Source organism: Cebus imitator, unplaced genomic scaffold, assembly GCF_001604975.1.
Source record: "Cebus imitator isolate Cc_AM_T3 unplaced genomic scaffold, Cebus_imitator-1.0 Scaffold316, whole genome shotgun sequence".
Lineage (NCBI taxonomy): Eukaryota > Metazoa > Chordata > Mammalia > Primates > Cebidae > Cebus > Cebus imitator.
The window spans coordinates 1529261-1543350 of record NW_016107631.1 but is presented as its reverse complement, the minus strand read 5'-3'; the positions used below and the strand labels follow the sequence as shown (position 1 = coordinate 1543350).

The 14090-nt window shown below is 58.9% G+C and overlaps 2 protein-coding genes across 6 annotated transcripts in view; one reads left to right on the top strand and one right to left on the bottom strand.

Annotated features, from left to right (window-relative positions):
- Positions 1–13258, top strand: part of MYRF (myelin regulatory factor) — a 36874-nt gene extending 23616 nt beyond the window's left edge. For 2 of the 5 annotated variants that reach the window (XM_037729718.1, XM_037729720.1), the window contains 19 exons: positions 1177–1253; positions 1444–1554; positions 1900–1990; positions 2356–2556; positions 2830–2941; positions 3486–3595; positions 4411–4571; positions 4646–4718; positions 4999–5087; positions 5376–5444; positions 5865–5945; positions 6101–6189; positions 6283–6474; positions 6718–6966; positions 8315–8402; positions 8644–8718; positions 9059–9164; positions 10566–10640; positions 10827–13258. In XM_037729718.1, the coding sequence (XP_037585646.1) occupies positions 1177–1253; positions 1444–1554; positions 1900–1990; positions 2356–2556; positions 2830–2941; positions 3486–3595; positions 4411–4571; positions 4646–4718; positions 4999–5087; positions 5376–5444; positions 5865–5945; positions 6101–6189; positions 6283–6474; positions 6718–6966; positions 8315–8402; positions 8644–8718; positions 9059–9164; positions 10566–10640; positions 10827–10907 (2130 nt within the window). In that variant the 3' untranslated portion in view covers positions 10908–13258. The remainder of the gene's footprint in view (positions 1–1176; positions 1254–1443; positions 1555–1899; positions 1991–2355; positions 2557–2829; positions 2942–3485; positions 3596–4410; positions 4572–4645; positions 4719–4998; positions 5088–5375; positions 5445–5864; positions 5946–6100; positions 6190–6282; positions 6475–6717; positions 6967–8314; positions 8403–8643; positions 8719–9058; positions 9165–10565; positions 10641–10826) is intronic. The other 3 variants (XM_017503850.2, XM_037729719.1, XM_017503847.2) reach the window with 2 other exon arrangements.
- A 512-nt stretch (positions 13259–13770) lies between these two features.
- Positions 13771–14090, bottom strand: part of TMEM258 (transmembrane protein 258) — a 3664-nt gene continuing 3344 nt past the window's right edge. The window contains exon 4 of the mRNA XM_017503852.2: positions 13771–13876. The gene's annotated coding sequence lies outside the window, so the exon portion shown is untranslated. The remainder of the gene's footprint in view (positions 13877–14090) is intronic.

The window sequence follows — 14090 nt, the reverse complement described above, 5'->3', positions numbered from 1 at the left end:
AAAAAAAAAAAAAAAAAAAAGACCAATCTCCTGACCTCTCTGCCAGGCGCCTCAGCTCCAAATCCTAAACTAAACTCCCTGCACCCTTGCCTCCCACCTGGGCTCTCCTCTCAGGGAATGGGGCACAGGGCCTTGGTTACCCCAGTCATAAATCTGGGTCAGGGTCCTCGTTCCCTCCATCATCATGCATCTGGCCCTGCTCTTGAAGATCCGTCTACCTGGTCCCCTCCTCGCCTCTTTCCTGTCCATCCCCTGGTCTGGGTCTCCTCCCTTCCTTGCTGGAATGTCCACAGCAGCTGGGACCCCCAACTCCTGCTCCACTTGAGACTCAAGGGGGCCATGGCACTCCCTATCCTTCCAAGGATATCCTTCCAAGGCCCCCAATGTCCTCCCAGCAAAGAGCCAGCTTCCTAGTTGTGCCACGGCGGCTGTGGGGGCCCTGCCGTCTGCTCCAGCTCTGCCACTTGTGGTACCCCAAACCTCTCCCGCCCAGCACAGCCCCTGCTGTCCCCCTGGGGCTCCCTTTGCCTTGGATGCCCTTCCCAACACCCATCCCTCCTCTCCAGGCAGACTCCACGCTGGCCCCTCCTTAGGAGCCCCTCCCCTGAGGCCCACTGGGAGGCACCACAGCCCAACCCCAGTAGTGGCTGATTTTGAGTCTACTAGCTCTCTGGAGGCATGGCTGGGTCTGTCGGCTTTGGTGTCATAAGTGAGCTGGCATGGCACCTTGGAATGGCTCTGCCAGTGCACATGGAGTGGTAGAGGGGACATGGGTATGGAGAGGGTCTGGGGAGTGAGTGGGTCTCGGTGCAAGTGGTTGTGCTGGGAGGGAGGGTGGGGCTGTGTGTGTGTGTGCGTGTGTGTGCACACATGCAGAGGTGGGGGAATGTGTGGGTGTGGAATAGGGGCGTGGATGTTTGGGGAGTGACTGCATGGGTAGCTGTGCAGAAGTCGGGGGAGTGGTGTGATGTGAGGGGTGAGGACGTAAAGTAGGGTGTGTGGGGGGTGTGACTGCAGAAGGCATCTGACTGAGCTTTCGGGAAACGTGGCTGAGGGCTGGGTGCTACCCCGTTTCCTGGTGAACTCTAGCTGGGCCAGGCCTGGCTGAGAGGGGCAGGAGGGCAGGACTAGCTGGGGCGCCCCATCCCGAGGTGCCACTGGCTCCATTCCCCCCAGCTGGAGGCCCTGAACCAGTCCATTAACATTGAGCAGTCCCAGTCGGACCGGAGCAAGCGGCCCTTCAACCCAGTCACGTAAGTGTCTAGACCCTGTTGGGGCTGGGACCTTGAAGGGCCCTCCCTAGAGGTGGCTTGGGAATGGAGGGGCCAGGGAGGCACCCAGGGCGTCCACCTCCCCTATGTTGCTGGCCTGGGTGCCCCTCAGTGGCATGGCTCTTGGCAGCCTCCCTCCCTGCCCCCTAAGCACCCTGCCTGTCCTCTGCAGGGTCAATCTGCCCCCAGAGCAGGTCACGAAGGTGACCGTGGGACGGCTGCACTTCAGTGAGACCACTGCCAACAACATGCGGAAGAAGGGCAAGCCCAACCCCGACCAGAGGTGAGCAGGTGGGGGCCCTGCCCAGAGCCCCTCTGTCTCTTAGGAAGACACCACCCTGTGTGGCCTGCCAGGCAGAGTCCTTCAGGCTGAGCCATTTCACAGATGAGGGACCTGAGATTTGGATCCCTTCACTGACTTAAGGATGGGAAGAGCAGAAGCCTGGCTTCTGGGTTGAGAAACAGCCCTGGTTTTCTGCTGTGGGCTGGGGGTATTTCTGCCCCCTGGTGGAGGCTTGGGTTCCTCCTCTGTAGGATGGGGTGAGATGAACGTGCATCTGGCTAGGGAAAGGGTGGCCCTGGGGAGAGGGCAGGCCCCTAGTGCTTCTGAGACCCCTGTGTGTCCCAGGTACTTCATGCTGGTGGTGGCCCTCCAGGCCCACGCACAGAACCAGAACTACACACTGGCCGCCCAGATCTCAGAGCGAATCATCGTGCGGGTGAGGGCCACTGGGTCCCCCAGGGTGTAGACAGCCATCACCAGTGCTGGGAGAAGTAGCACGCAGAGTCAGGAGAAGGGGCGCTCGTCCTGCTAGGCACTGGCTGTGTGGCCTTCGGCAAGGCTCCCACCCTCTCTGGGCTGCAGGGTCTCCGCAGTAAAGCGGGGAGGTGGACAAAGAGTGGTAGCTTCTGGGATCTCACAAGTGACAAAAAGTTGTCACAATATGAGGGACAGTTTAAGTTGGGCTTGGTGCGCGGAGAAGCCCTGGCTGGAAGGGGAGGGGCTGCTGTGGCGTTTCCCCTGCTCCCAGGGCCCTGCAGGTCCCCTGTCCCCCAGGACTGATCCAGCTCCAACTCGTGGTAGGCCTCCAACCCAGGCCAGTTCGAGAGCGACAGCGACGTGCTGTGGCAGCGGGCACAGGTGCCCGACACCGTCTTCCACCACGGCCGCGTGGGCATCAATACAGACCGGCCGGACGAGGCGCTGGTTGTGCACGGGAATGTCAAGGTCATGGGCTCGCTCATGCACCCCTCGGACCTGCGCGCCAAGGAGCACGTGCAGGAGGTGAGAAGGGGCTGCGGGGGCCGGGCGGGGCCAGAGGCTGGGGCGGGCCGCGGGGGCGGGTCTCCTGGGGAGGGGCGTGGCCACGCGGAAAGGCGGGGCTGCCGAGGAAGGAAGGGCGGGGAGGCTGACCTCGAATCCAGATCTAACGACTCTAGTAGCAGAGTCTCCTCTCCACATGGCAGCCTCCGGGTGGCCTCCCTCCTGAGATCCGGGGCCTGCTCCGGGACGGCCGCAGGTGAGGAGGGTTTCATTCCCGGGCCTGGCTCCCCGCAGGTGGACACCACTGAGCAATTGAAGAGGATCTCGCGCATGCGGCTGGTGCACTACAGATACAAACCCGAGTTCGCCGCCAGCGCGGGCATCGAGGCCGCCGCGCCCGAGACAGGTAGGGACCGGCTGGCGCGGACTGGGGTCGGGGAACCCAGAAACCTCGGACCTCAGTGACCTCGCTCCCTGTCACCTGGAAATCCTACCCCTAGAAATCCCTCCTCTTGACTCCGGGAACTGCGCCCCTGGGAATCATGCCTTCTAGAAGTCCCGCCCCTCAGACCCTGGAAAATTGCGCCTCTCCAGGTCCCCGGAACCTCGCCCCGTTGTCAGTGGAAATCCGAAAATCGCGGCCCCAGGACCCTCGCCCTTCTCGCTAAATCAATCCTACCTTTAACTTGCCGGAGTACTACCCACTCCCCTTGGGATCCTTACCCCGGGGAACCTGCCCCACCCCAGCCCGGGCACCTTGAGCCCTGGAATTGCAACTCTGTGAACACTTGTTCATGGGATCCCCCTGCTCCAGGGCTCCTTGGAATCCAAATCTCTGGGTTCTAGAACTTCACCCTCTCCAATCCTGTTCCCACAGTACATTAGAGAGCTGTGAGCAGTCCCCTCCCCCACTCCGCCCCGCCCATCTTTGGCTTGCCCCTCACTCCCAGGTGTCATCGCTCAGGAGGTGAAGGAGATCTTGCCTGAGGCTGTGAAAGACACCGGAGACATGGTCTTTGCCAATGGGAAAACCATAGAGAACTTCCTGGTGGTGAACAAGGTCTGTGGGTGGGGGAATGGGAGGGAGCCCAGGGGCAAGTGGGGAGCCAGCTTGGAGGCACTCATCTCCTCCATAGATATTGGGGGGCACTGCAGAGCAGAGGCAGGAGCAGCCTCGACTCTCCTCCATAGATACTGGGGGGCACTGCAGAGCAGAGGCAGGAGCAGCTTCGACTCTCATACTGCCTCCAGAGTGCCCTCTGCACCCCACAGGGAAGGGGTGAGTGTTCAAGGGGATGAGTGGGTAGGAATTTGGGCCCTGTAGCCTGTGTGGTCAAGGGCAAGAGAAACCCTGTGGAGGTCCATGGCCCTTCACCCCCAGTAATATGAGGGCAGTAACAGAACCGCAAAGACATCCTCATATGGCTATCTCCAGGCTTAAATACGTGGTTTATTGTGAGGATGATGTTTGTCACTTACCTGGCCTGAGTCTGGGCTCCAAGGAGGCCTGTGATAGCTCTCCACCCCAGCTGAATAGGGAAGTGCTGTCATCTGAGCCACTGCAGTCATCAGAGGGGTGGATCCCTGGGCTGCAGCCTTCAGGCCTGGGGAGCCTGAGAAGGACGGAGAGCTCCGGCAGGGAGTGGGGAGGGCCATTCAACCCAGGTGAAGCTGCAGTGCTGGGGGTGTTGTTTGGAAACAGGCACAGGAGCTGTGGGAGCTGAGGCTGGACTGAGGGGCCCGCCCAGGTAGGGAGGCTCTGGGGGCCTCCAGATAGCCAAGGATAGTGGCCGCCCCTCCTGCCCCCTGATGTCTGGCAGCCTGGGGCTCCTGGGGCTGATGGAGCCGTCTGCGTTGGCCCATGGCCCATGGCAGGAGCGCATCTTCATGGAGAACGTGGGGGCTGTGAAGGAGCTGTGCAAGCTGACCGACAACCTGGAGACACGCATCGATGAGCTGGAGCGCTGGAGCCACAAGCTGGCCAAGCTGCGGCGGCTCGACAGCCTCAAGTCCACCGGCAGCTCGGGCGCCTTCAGGTGGGGGTGTCGGGTGGGGGAGGGTCAGACCCCTCTTCCCAGGGGCACCCCTGACCCTGGCCCTCTTGCTGCAGCCATGCAGGGAGCCAGTTCAGCCGGGCGGGCAGCGTCCCCCACAAGAAGAGGCCCCCCAAGGTGGCCAGCAAGGTAAGGGTGAGCAGGGATGACAGGCCAGTTGAATGGGGGGGTTCCCCATCCCTTGTGGCCTCCCTTTCCAGCTTGCACTTCTCCAGCCTCACTGCCTCCGGCACTTCCCTCTCCTTGTGACTCGGTAGCCTTCCCACCCCCGAGTTTCTCTTTCTTCTCTCTCTGCCCCCTGGGGGAGGAATGGGGTACCCCCTTAGCACCCTGAGCCTCCAGCAGAGCCCATAGCAGGGCGCCTCAGCCTGGCCCGCTTTGCATCTGCACTTTTCCTCTTGGCCCTCAGTCACCGTCCGTGGTTCCAGACCAGGCCTGCATCAGCCAGCGCTTCCTGCAGGGAACCATCATTGCCCTGGTGGTGGTCATGGCCTTCAGGTGACTTGTCCTCTGGGCTCTCAGGGTGGCTGACTGGGGGAGTGGAGCTTCCTCGTGGAGTCAGCTGCCCATGGGCTCAGGCCTGGGGGAAGAGGAGGACGTAGCTTGGGAGATCAGGCGGCTGAGGTCTCGGTGAGGTGGGCCTTTCTGGCTCTTCCCCTCAGGGCGACCCATTTGCAGGCATCACCTGGGGGCCCAGCCCAGGGAGCCAAGGACCACAGCCCTGTCCTGCAGAGGGCGCTGGGTGGTGGCCCCAGCTCTAATGGTCACCCTTTTCTGTGGCTCCAGCGTGGTGTCCATGTCCACACTGTACGTGCTGAGCCTGCGCACAGAGGAGGACCTGGTAGACACTGATGGGTAGGTTCCTGGAGGCCAAGCCAAGCCGCCGGGCCAGGTGGGGCTTCGGTAGGCAGTCCAAGGTCAGAGAGCTATGAGGCTGTCTCCTCTAAAGGAGTTCATCCTTGGCCTCTCAGCCTGTTGGGGGTGGGGGGATCCAGGAAGGGCCTCCTTGGAGGGTGGGCAGCCTTTCCCAGTCCCTGCTGACGCCGATGTTTCTGTCTGGCCTGGTTAGTGCTCCTCCAGGTCGCTGGGCCTGCGAGTCAGGACTGTCTGAGGGGCTGGGCTTGGAACATGGGGTAGGGGGAAGGAGGGCCAGGGCAGGACCTTGGGCTCTGTGAGCCCACTGTCACCCCAGCTCCCGGGGCCACCTCTGACTGTGTCTTCTCTTCTCTCTTCCCCTTTGTCTGTCTTGCTCTCTGCCTCTCTGCTGCCCCTTAGCTCTTTTGCCGTGTCTACTTCCTGTCTCCTGGCCCTGCTCCGGCCCCAGCCCCCTGGGGGGAGTGAGGCCATGTGCCCATGGTACGTGCTGACCAGCGCCCCCTCCTCTGGCTCCTGCTGCCCCTCTTCCTGCCTCCCTCCCCTCCCTCTCTGCCTCCTCCTGCCTCTCCAGGCCTGCCAGGCCCTCTCCCCTCAGGCTCTCCCAGCCCCTCTGAGCTCAGCCCACCCTTCCCCAGCAGGTCCAGCCAGAGCTTTGGGACTACGCAGCTCCGACAGTCCTCTGTGACCACTGGGCTGCCAGGCATACAGCCTTCTTTGCTGCTGGGTGCGTGTCTGGGCGTGTCTGGGGTGGGACAGGGAGGTGGCTATGTTATGTCCTGGGGGCTTCTCTGGCTCATACAGCCTCTGGCCTCCTCAGTGACCACCAGCCTGACCAGCTCAGCACCAGGTTCTGCCATCCGCACCCTGGACCTGTGTTCCAGCCACCCCTGCCCTGTCGTCTGCTGCTCCTCACCCACTGCCAGCCCCCCTACTGGCCCTAGTCTTGGCCCCAGCTTTAACCCTGGCCATGTTCCGAGCCCCAGCCCCAGCCCCAGCACCAACCGCTCAGGTACGGCTTTCTCAGGGCTGGGGCTTGGGGTGGGGACTACCTGAACAGAGAGAGAGGCCCAAAGACTCTTTGGTGGGAGGGTCTCCTGGAGAGCAGAACGAGGCTCTGGACAATGACTGGGAAGGCCCCTGAGGGGACCAAGGGACACATGGGGTTCACTCAGTCTTGTGGGGCCCTAGAGAAAAGCTGGATAGGAAGCAGCCAGCTCCCCTCTTCTCAGCCTGTCCCTGGTTCTATCCACAGGCCCCAGCCAGATGGCCCTGCTGCCAGTCACCAACATCAGAGCCAAGTCCTGGGGCCTTTCAGTCAATGGCATTGGCCACTCCAAGCATCACAAGATGGAGCCTCTGGCCAGCCCTGCAGTCCCCTTCCCTGTGGGGCAGGGCAAAGCCAAGAACAGCCCCAGCCTTGGTTTCCACGGCCGGGCCCGCCGAGGGGCCCTCCAGTCCAGCATGGGCCCTGCTCAGCCCACCTGGGCCCAGGGCCAGTCAGGTACTTGCCGCACTCCTGACACTACCCAGCCCAGCCTGGCAAGGCTCACTGGCCACGGCCTGTCTCAGCCCAGTCATGACGAAGACAGACACACCCCTGTCCCCAAAGACCTCATAGAGATGAAAACACAGCAGTGTGATGAGACTCTGGGGGGACATGCAGGCAGCTTTGGGACTGGGAAGGGCACTTAATCTGGATGAAGGTGGGGAGGATCAGGGAAGACCTCTCGAGCTGGTGCCATTTGAACTGACTCTTTTTTTTTTTTTTTTTTGAGGAGTCTCGCTGTTGCCCAGGCTGGAGTGCAGTGGCATGATCTCAGCTCACTGCAACCTCCATCTCCTGGTTTCAAGCAATTCTCCTGCCTCAGCCTCCTGAGTCACTAGGATTACAGGTGTGCGCCACCACGCCTGGCTTAATTTTTGTATTTTTAGTAGAGATGGGGTTTCACCATGTTGGCCAGCTGGTCTCGAACTCCTGACCTTGTGATCTGCTTGCCTTGGCCTCCCAAAGTGCTGAGATTACAGGCGTGAGCCATCATACTTGGCCGAGCTGACTCTTAAAAGGACCTTTGGAACTTGCCCAGAAGGGGCGTGGGGAGGGCACCTTCCATCTCATCTGTATCTGATACCTGTCCTTGGCCACACAGGGTGTCTTAGATCCTGCTGGGGTCCTCGGGTCCCTAGGTCATGCCACAGAGCTGAAAACTTACCAGACCCAGCAAATGTTCAGCGGCCCCAGCTTCCCCCTTCCTGGGTGGATAGTCAGGCAGCAGCAAGACTGTAGGTGGACTAAATGACCAAGAAAGCCTTGTCTCCCCCATCTGGCTTGTCACACTTCAGTCCCACCTCTACCCAGCCAGCCAGTCTGCAGTGGGTTCATTCAGGGAGGCTGCGAGGAGCAGTGTGCTGGTAGCTGTGTAACCATCGGCCTTGGGGCAGGGAAGGGCCTGATTCGTGTGCTGTTCTCACCATCACCGATTTCAGGCTATCAGTGTAACTGGTGTCTGAGCCCAGAGCTGAGAGAGGTCTGCAGTCAGGAACAGAGGCCCCGAGCAGGCTCCTGCACACGTGGCTAGGGATGTGAAGACCCATCCCTACTTCTGGGTGTTCCAGTTCTTTTAAGGAGGCAGACGTCAGGCTCATGGAGACCGGGTAGTCCTAGGGCTGCTGAGAAAAGGGTGTAGTGTGATTCTGGACATTGTGGGGGTCTGGGGAAAAAAAAACTGGGAACTTATTCATATTAAGCTGTGAGTGACTGCTCCAAGTCTGACAAGGAAAGATGTGCCTGCTTCTCATTTGTGTCCCGCCTTGTCACCTTACTCCTGCCCCAACAGCTTCTCTCCTTGCAGAGCCAGTGCCCTCCCTGACCTCCATCCAAGTGCTGGAGAATTCGATGCCCATCACCTCCCAGTACTGTGCTCCAGGGGATGCCTGCAGGTGAGCTAGGCTCCCTCCCCTCACTCAGGGAGGTCCCCTCAGGTGACATGAGCCCAGGTGGTACACATTGTCCAGAACTTGCCCCCTCAGGGAGGATCCTCCCCCACAAGGCAGGGCAGCCCCTTTCTAGGCCTCTACCAGGCTCCAGTACAGATTGGGGGCTGAGGAGTCAATGGTGGGGGGGAAGGGGAGGATGTTGGCACGGTGCCCTCAGGCTAAGGGGCCAGTTTTGTCACTGCAGGCCTGGGAACTTCACCTACCACATCCCTGTCAGCAGCGGCACCCCACTGCACCTCAGCCTGACTCTGCAGATGAAGTGAGTGCCGGTGTGGGGAAGTGGGAGGCGGGAGGGGAGCCAGGAGTCTCTGGCAGAACCTCAGAACAGCCAAGCCTGAGGACAGCCTGAGAGTCTGGCGTTTCCTACATGGTGGGATGAGTGCTGACTTCATTGCCTGCTTTTTGGTTAACTGGCTCAATGACCCAGCCTCACGGGCTGAGGACCACTGAGGACCATGTGGGATGGTTGATGGGAATGGTTATTATTCGGTGTTTCAGGCTGGGTGGGGATTCAGAGGTGTGTGGAAGGCTGGCTGGGAGGGTGCTGGGGTTGAGGGACTCCAGAACCCCATTTCTCTGCTAACTGGGCCTGTCTCCAGCTCCTCCTCCCCAGTGTCCGTGGTGCTGTGCAGCCTGAGGTCAAAGGAGGCGCCGTGTGAGGAGGGGGGCCTTCCACAGAGTCTCCACACCCACCAGGACACCCAGGTAGGTGGGACTGGGAAGCTGTGGGCCGGCCAGGCCTGAGCTTCTTCTCCCCTGGCACAGCTGGGCCACCAAATGGGCAATGAGCTGGAGCTGGGAGTTATGGAGTGAAGGTGTCTCCACAGGGGACACTCTGGGGCCTGGGCCTCTGTGTCCCAGGGATGGGCACGTGTGCCGTGTTTGTTCATTCCACTGTGAGCATCTCCTGGCCCTGCCATGCTGGAGACCTGGGAAAGAAGGCAGATCACGGGCCTGACATGGATGAATGCAACGATGGAGACAGGCGGGTGTCTGGGGGCCCACGCAGGGAGGGCTGTGACTCACTGGAGGTGCCTGCAGAAGCAGGAAGGAGCCAGCCTCAGGCTCAGGTTGGGGAAGTGACACAGCTAGATGTGCATTAGAAAACCCCTCAGGCTCCATGTTTGGCCACCTCTTCTGGGAGAACTGGATGGCCAGCTCCTCCCTGGCCAGGTAACCGGAAGTTAGGACTATCCCTGAGGCTGATGGACCCCCACTTTCTCCTTGGGCCTGAGAAGCCATGGGAGAAGACTCTCAGGACAAACAGGGAAGCAGTGATTATTTTTTCTCACCCATTCATGTGTTTACTCAGAAAATAGTGATTGGGGCCCCATCTGTCCCAGCCATCTGCTGGATGGGCCCAGTTGCAGGGGAGAGAGGTGGAGTAGACACAGGTTTTGACTTCCAAGAATGTACTCTATAGTGAGGGAAAAAGACGTGCAGAAAAGCACCTGGGAAACCTCAGGCTTCCTCTGATGGAGGCCGGGGCCTTGTGGCCCTACAGAGGCGACAGTGGCCGAGAGAGAGCCCAGCTAGACATGCATCAGACGCGCTCAGGCCTGAAACCACATCACACAGACTTGCCCATCTCCTACTGAGCCAAAAGCCTCAGGTAGGAGATGGGCAAGCTGTCTGCAGCCAGGCCGCATGCCACCCTGTGAGGGAGAGGGCCAGACACACCTGGATTTGAATCCCAGCTCTGCTGCACTGTGTGATTTTTAGGCACATTACTCAGTTTCCTCATCCAGAAGGTAGGGCTAGTAGCAGCACGGCATCACTGGATCGTACTGAGGGTGGGGCTAATGATATACTTTGATGTGCGCAGAGCGTAGTGGGTGAGGGAACCCAGCACAACAGGACTGGGAAGGAGGCAAGGGCCAGGCAGAGGTGGCTGTGGACCTGCCAGTACCAGGCACGGTCTGCACAGAGTAGCTGCCATTGCGCCTTCTGCTGAAGCAGAACACGCTCCCTCCCATCTCTTCAGAGTTCTCTGCTTTTTTCCTTCATAAAACTCCCCACAGACCCCAGGACTGCGATGGCTGTCATGAGATGCCGGTTGGGATAGGGGCAGCAGTCTGTCCTGACTCCTTTCTCCCTTCTCTCCAGGGCACCTCTCACCAGTGGCCAATCACCATCCTGTCCTTCCGTGAATTCACCTACCACTTCCGGGTGGCACTGCTGGTGAGCAGGGGAATCCCACCTACCCCGGAGGTCTGGGCACCGCTGTCTGTGGTGTGGAGCTTGAGGAATGAGGGTTTGCACATCATGTGGTAGGATGGGGGCACAGTGTCAAGGAACGTCAGCAGGGAGTGCCATCTGCCCCACACTCACAGAGCCACCTCACCTTCCCACTGCCCTTCCACTCAGGGTCAGGCCAACTGCAGTTTGGAGGCTCTTGTCCAGCCAGCCACAGACTACTACTTCCACTTCTACCGCCTGTGTGACTGAGCTGCCTCCTGAGGCAGCACCAGGGACCAGGGGTGCCTGGGCACCCCCCAACACTGGATGCAATGGTGTACACTGGAGCCCACTGCAGGCCAGCTCTGCTGTTCACTGGCCCTCCCCGAGACTGGTGAAACTGGAAGTCTTCACACTGGAGTTGCTGTTCCAGCTGGTTGCCCCTCACAGCACAGAGGGAACCTGAGAGCCAGAGACTTCCTGGGCCTTCCTGCCTGCCACCTCCTCGGGGCCAGGACAGGACCAGTTCACCTCTGTCCAGATATGGTGGCTGGAGGGCTGGTTCAGGTGCCCTGGAGGCAAGGGGAAGCCTGGGACCCTCATTTGTTCAGAGTCCACTCTCCCCTGCCTCCCCTTTTGAGACTGGAGCCAACCCTCTTGGAGAGAGGACCTGCCCACCTTTGAGATCAGCAGGGGGCTTGGATCCAGCCCTCAAAGACTTGGGTGGACCCCCATGAGTCAACGGAGGGCAGATGGCTCTCCCCCTTAAAGCTATTCCCTAGGGGATGGCTAGGTAGTGGACTTTCTGGGGTTTGCCTGTTACGCTGGACTTGGACTTCTAAGCTTTAAATGTGGCCCAGGAAGTTTCTTCTCCCTGGGAGAGCTTGGCTCCCAAGAAGTCCCAGGGCAGCCGAGGCCAGCCCTAGATGGGTTGGAGAAACTGACTTTGTGCCTTAAGTCTACTCAGTGCCTGATGAAGCCACCCTCAGCCCTTAACAGGCCTGAACCAGTGGGGGCCAGTGGGCCAGGTAAGCCCTGGAGCCTCGAACCAAGAATATCCAGAAGGGGACGTTCCCTTTGAGCCCCCAGATGGTGTTGCTGCCCACTGCCTGTGTTCCTGGAGTGTACAGAGGTCACAGTGATGTCAGTGACCACCTCCTCTCTGAGCAGAGGAGCAGGAATCCCTCAAGCAGCAGCCTGGTCTTGGCTGGTGGGCAGATGCAAATAGCTTTTGCTGTTATTAATGAAGTAACTACTAAATGCACTTAAACCAGGGCAGGAAGGATGGAGCTAGAAAGCTCAGAGTGGGCTAGAGCAGGGGTGTGACACTTACAGACAGGGCCCTGGCTCTGATCCCTCCCAGGGAGCCTCAGACCCCTATCCCACTCCTGACCACCAAGGCCCTGGGTTAGGGAAGAAGTTGTATCTTAAGTGCCAACTTCAAGTTTCTTAGTGGTACCTGGTGCATTCTGAGGTCACATCCAGGCTCATGGAAGGAGTGTGGTAATCATTTAGCCATGTCTGCCATGGGTCCAGAAACAGGAAAGGGAATTGCTGTCCTTGCCCTGTGGTATGCTGCCACCTCTTTGGGAACCAGGCCTTGCCCCTGTCCCACTGCTCATTCTCAGCTTTGAATGGGAGGCCTTTCTATAGTGGAGCTGAATCCTTGAAGCCTGTGACCTGCAGGCCCCCTTTTGCCATTGATCTGAAAGCACTTGTCCTCAGGATAGGGAACAGCAGGGGGATGCAGGAATAGCAGGGATAGCTTCCTCCCAGCCTCCTCCCCAATTAGGCTCCACTGACATAGGAATTTCACCATTCCCATACCATGCAGGGGTTGAGCCTTACTTAGGATGACTTTGTTATCCCTCCTACTGAGGGAATCCTCCCTATGCCTTAAAACTGCTGAGCCCCACTCCATGTAATAGGATTCTGGGGCTTCCTCAATGGGGGTTCATGTTCTTAGACAGTGGCCCCTCAGTCCTTAACTGGAAAGTGACCGTCCACTGCCCCCTGGAGCCCATGTGGACACAGCACAGCCCCAAACCCATTAGCAGCTGGCTCTGTTTCCATGCCTGCGGAGGGCTTCCTCAGTGCAGGCGTTGGGGCCAGGCTTGGGCTCCAAGCTGCTTGAGGGGGTCAACCTTGGACCAAAGTTGCCTTAAGCCTGTGGTAGAAGGGCTTCAGGAAAGGTAAGTGGGCCACCTGCTGAAGGCTGCCAGCTGCCCGGCTGGCAATGGTGTGAGTGTCTTGGCCCCATCCCTGCCCTGGGGTCCAGCAGGTCATCCCTCCCTTCTCTCTCCTTTGGCGTTTGTTCCTGTAGCCACTGGGCTAATCTCCCCCTAGCTTCAAGCTGTACATAGGGTCTCCCGGTGCAAATCATGCTGCCCATACTGTGCCCCCATAGAAGCCTGCATGTGCATATAGCGCCCCCTACCTCCCAGTTAACTCCCAGTTCCTCTCCCTAAGCTTGGACTCGTATTTATCATGTACCAACTCTCTGAGGTGGGCAGTGAGGGCAGCAGCTCCAGGCCTGCTTGTTTCCTGTACCCGAACTGTTCTTTTCGTCTGAAGTAAATATACATATATAAATAAATGTATAAATACTGCTTTGTATCTGAGCTTGCCTCCTTTTCTCTTCTTGGGATTGGTCTGGTGGGAGAGGAGTCACCTATGGGGCGAGGGCCAACTGGAATTCAGAGTTCTTCCTGAGAAGACTGAAATCTCAGCTTCTGAGACAGATAGCCAAATGGATGCTTCATACCCCTTATCCTCTTAGTTTCATACCGAGGCTAGGAGTGGCCTCAGCCCCTCCCATGGCCACACCTTCCCCACCCACGCACCTGCTGCTGCCCACCTGCGTTAAAAGTAGCCGAGGGGAAAAGCCTTCTTAAGGGGACAAGCTGAGCCTGGTGAGGATGCCCCAGCACACAGAAGGGTGGCTATGTTTAGGGCAGGGACTGGCCCAGGGCAGAATGGACTGATGTGGATTCCTAGAGAAGTTTGTCCTAGAAACAGTAGAGGGTAGGCCCAGGCCCTTCCTATCCACAGGTGAGCCTTAAGGGAAGAGACTGGGTGAGGAATGGAGGTCCCAGCGGCCCCCCACACCTGCAGAATGGGCAACAGACAGGACTGCCATACATCTGCCTTTATTATTAGCAGCAGGTGGGATGCTTCCAGCAATAGTAAAAAAAGTAATTTACAAAAGCAGGGATTCAGTGAAGCCGCCTGATTGTTACCTGAAAGAAGAGAGGGGTATCAAAATGAGACCAATGGCCCTTCTTTCCACCTTTTCTCCCTGCACCCCTGTGTTCCTGGGGCAAGGGCTGTCAAGCACACGCCTCTCAGGATGAGCCACCAGAGCTGATTCCCAGTGGCCTGTTTGGTGAATTATCTTCTGCAGTAAGTTTTTTTTTTTGTTTTTTTTTTTTTTTTTTTTTTTTTTTTTTTTTT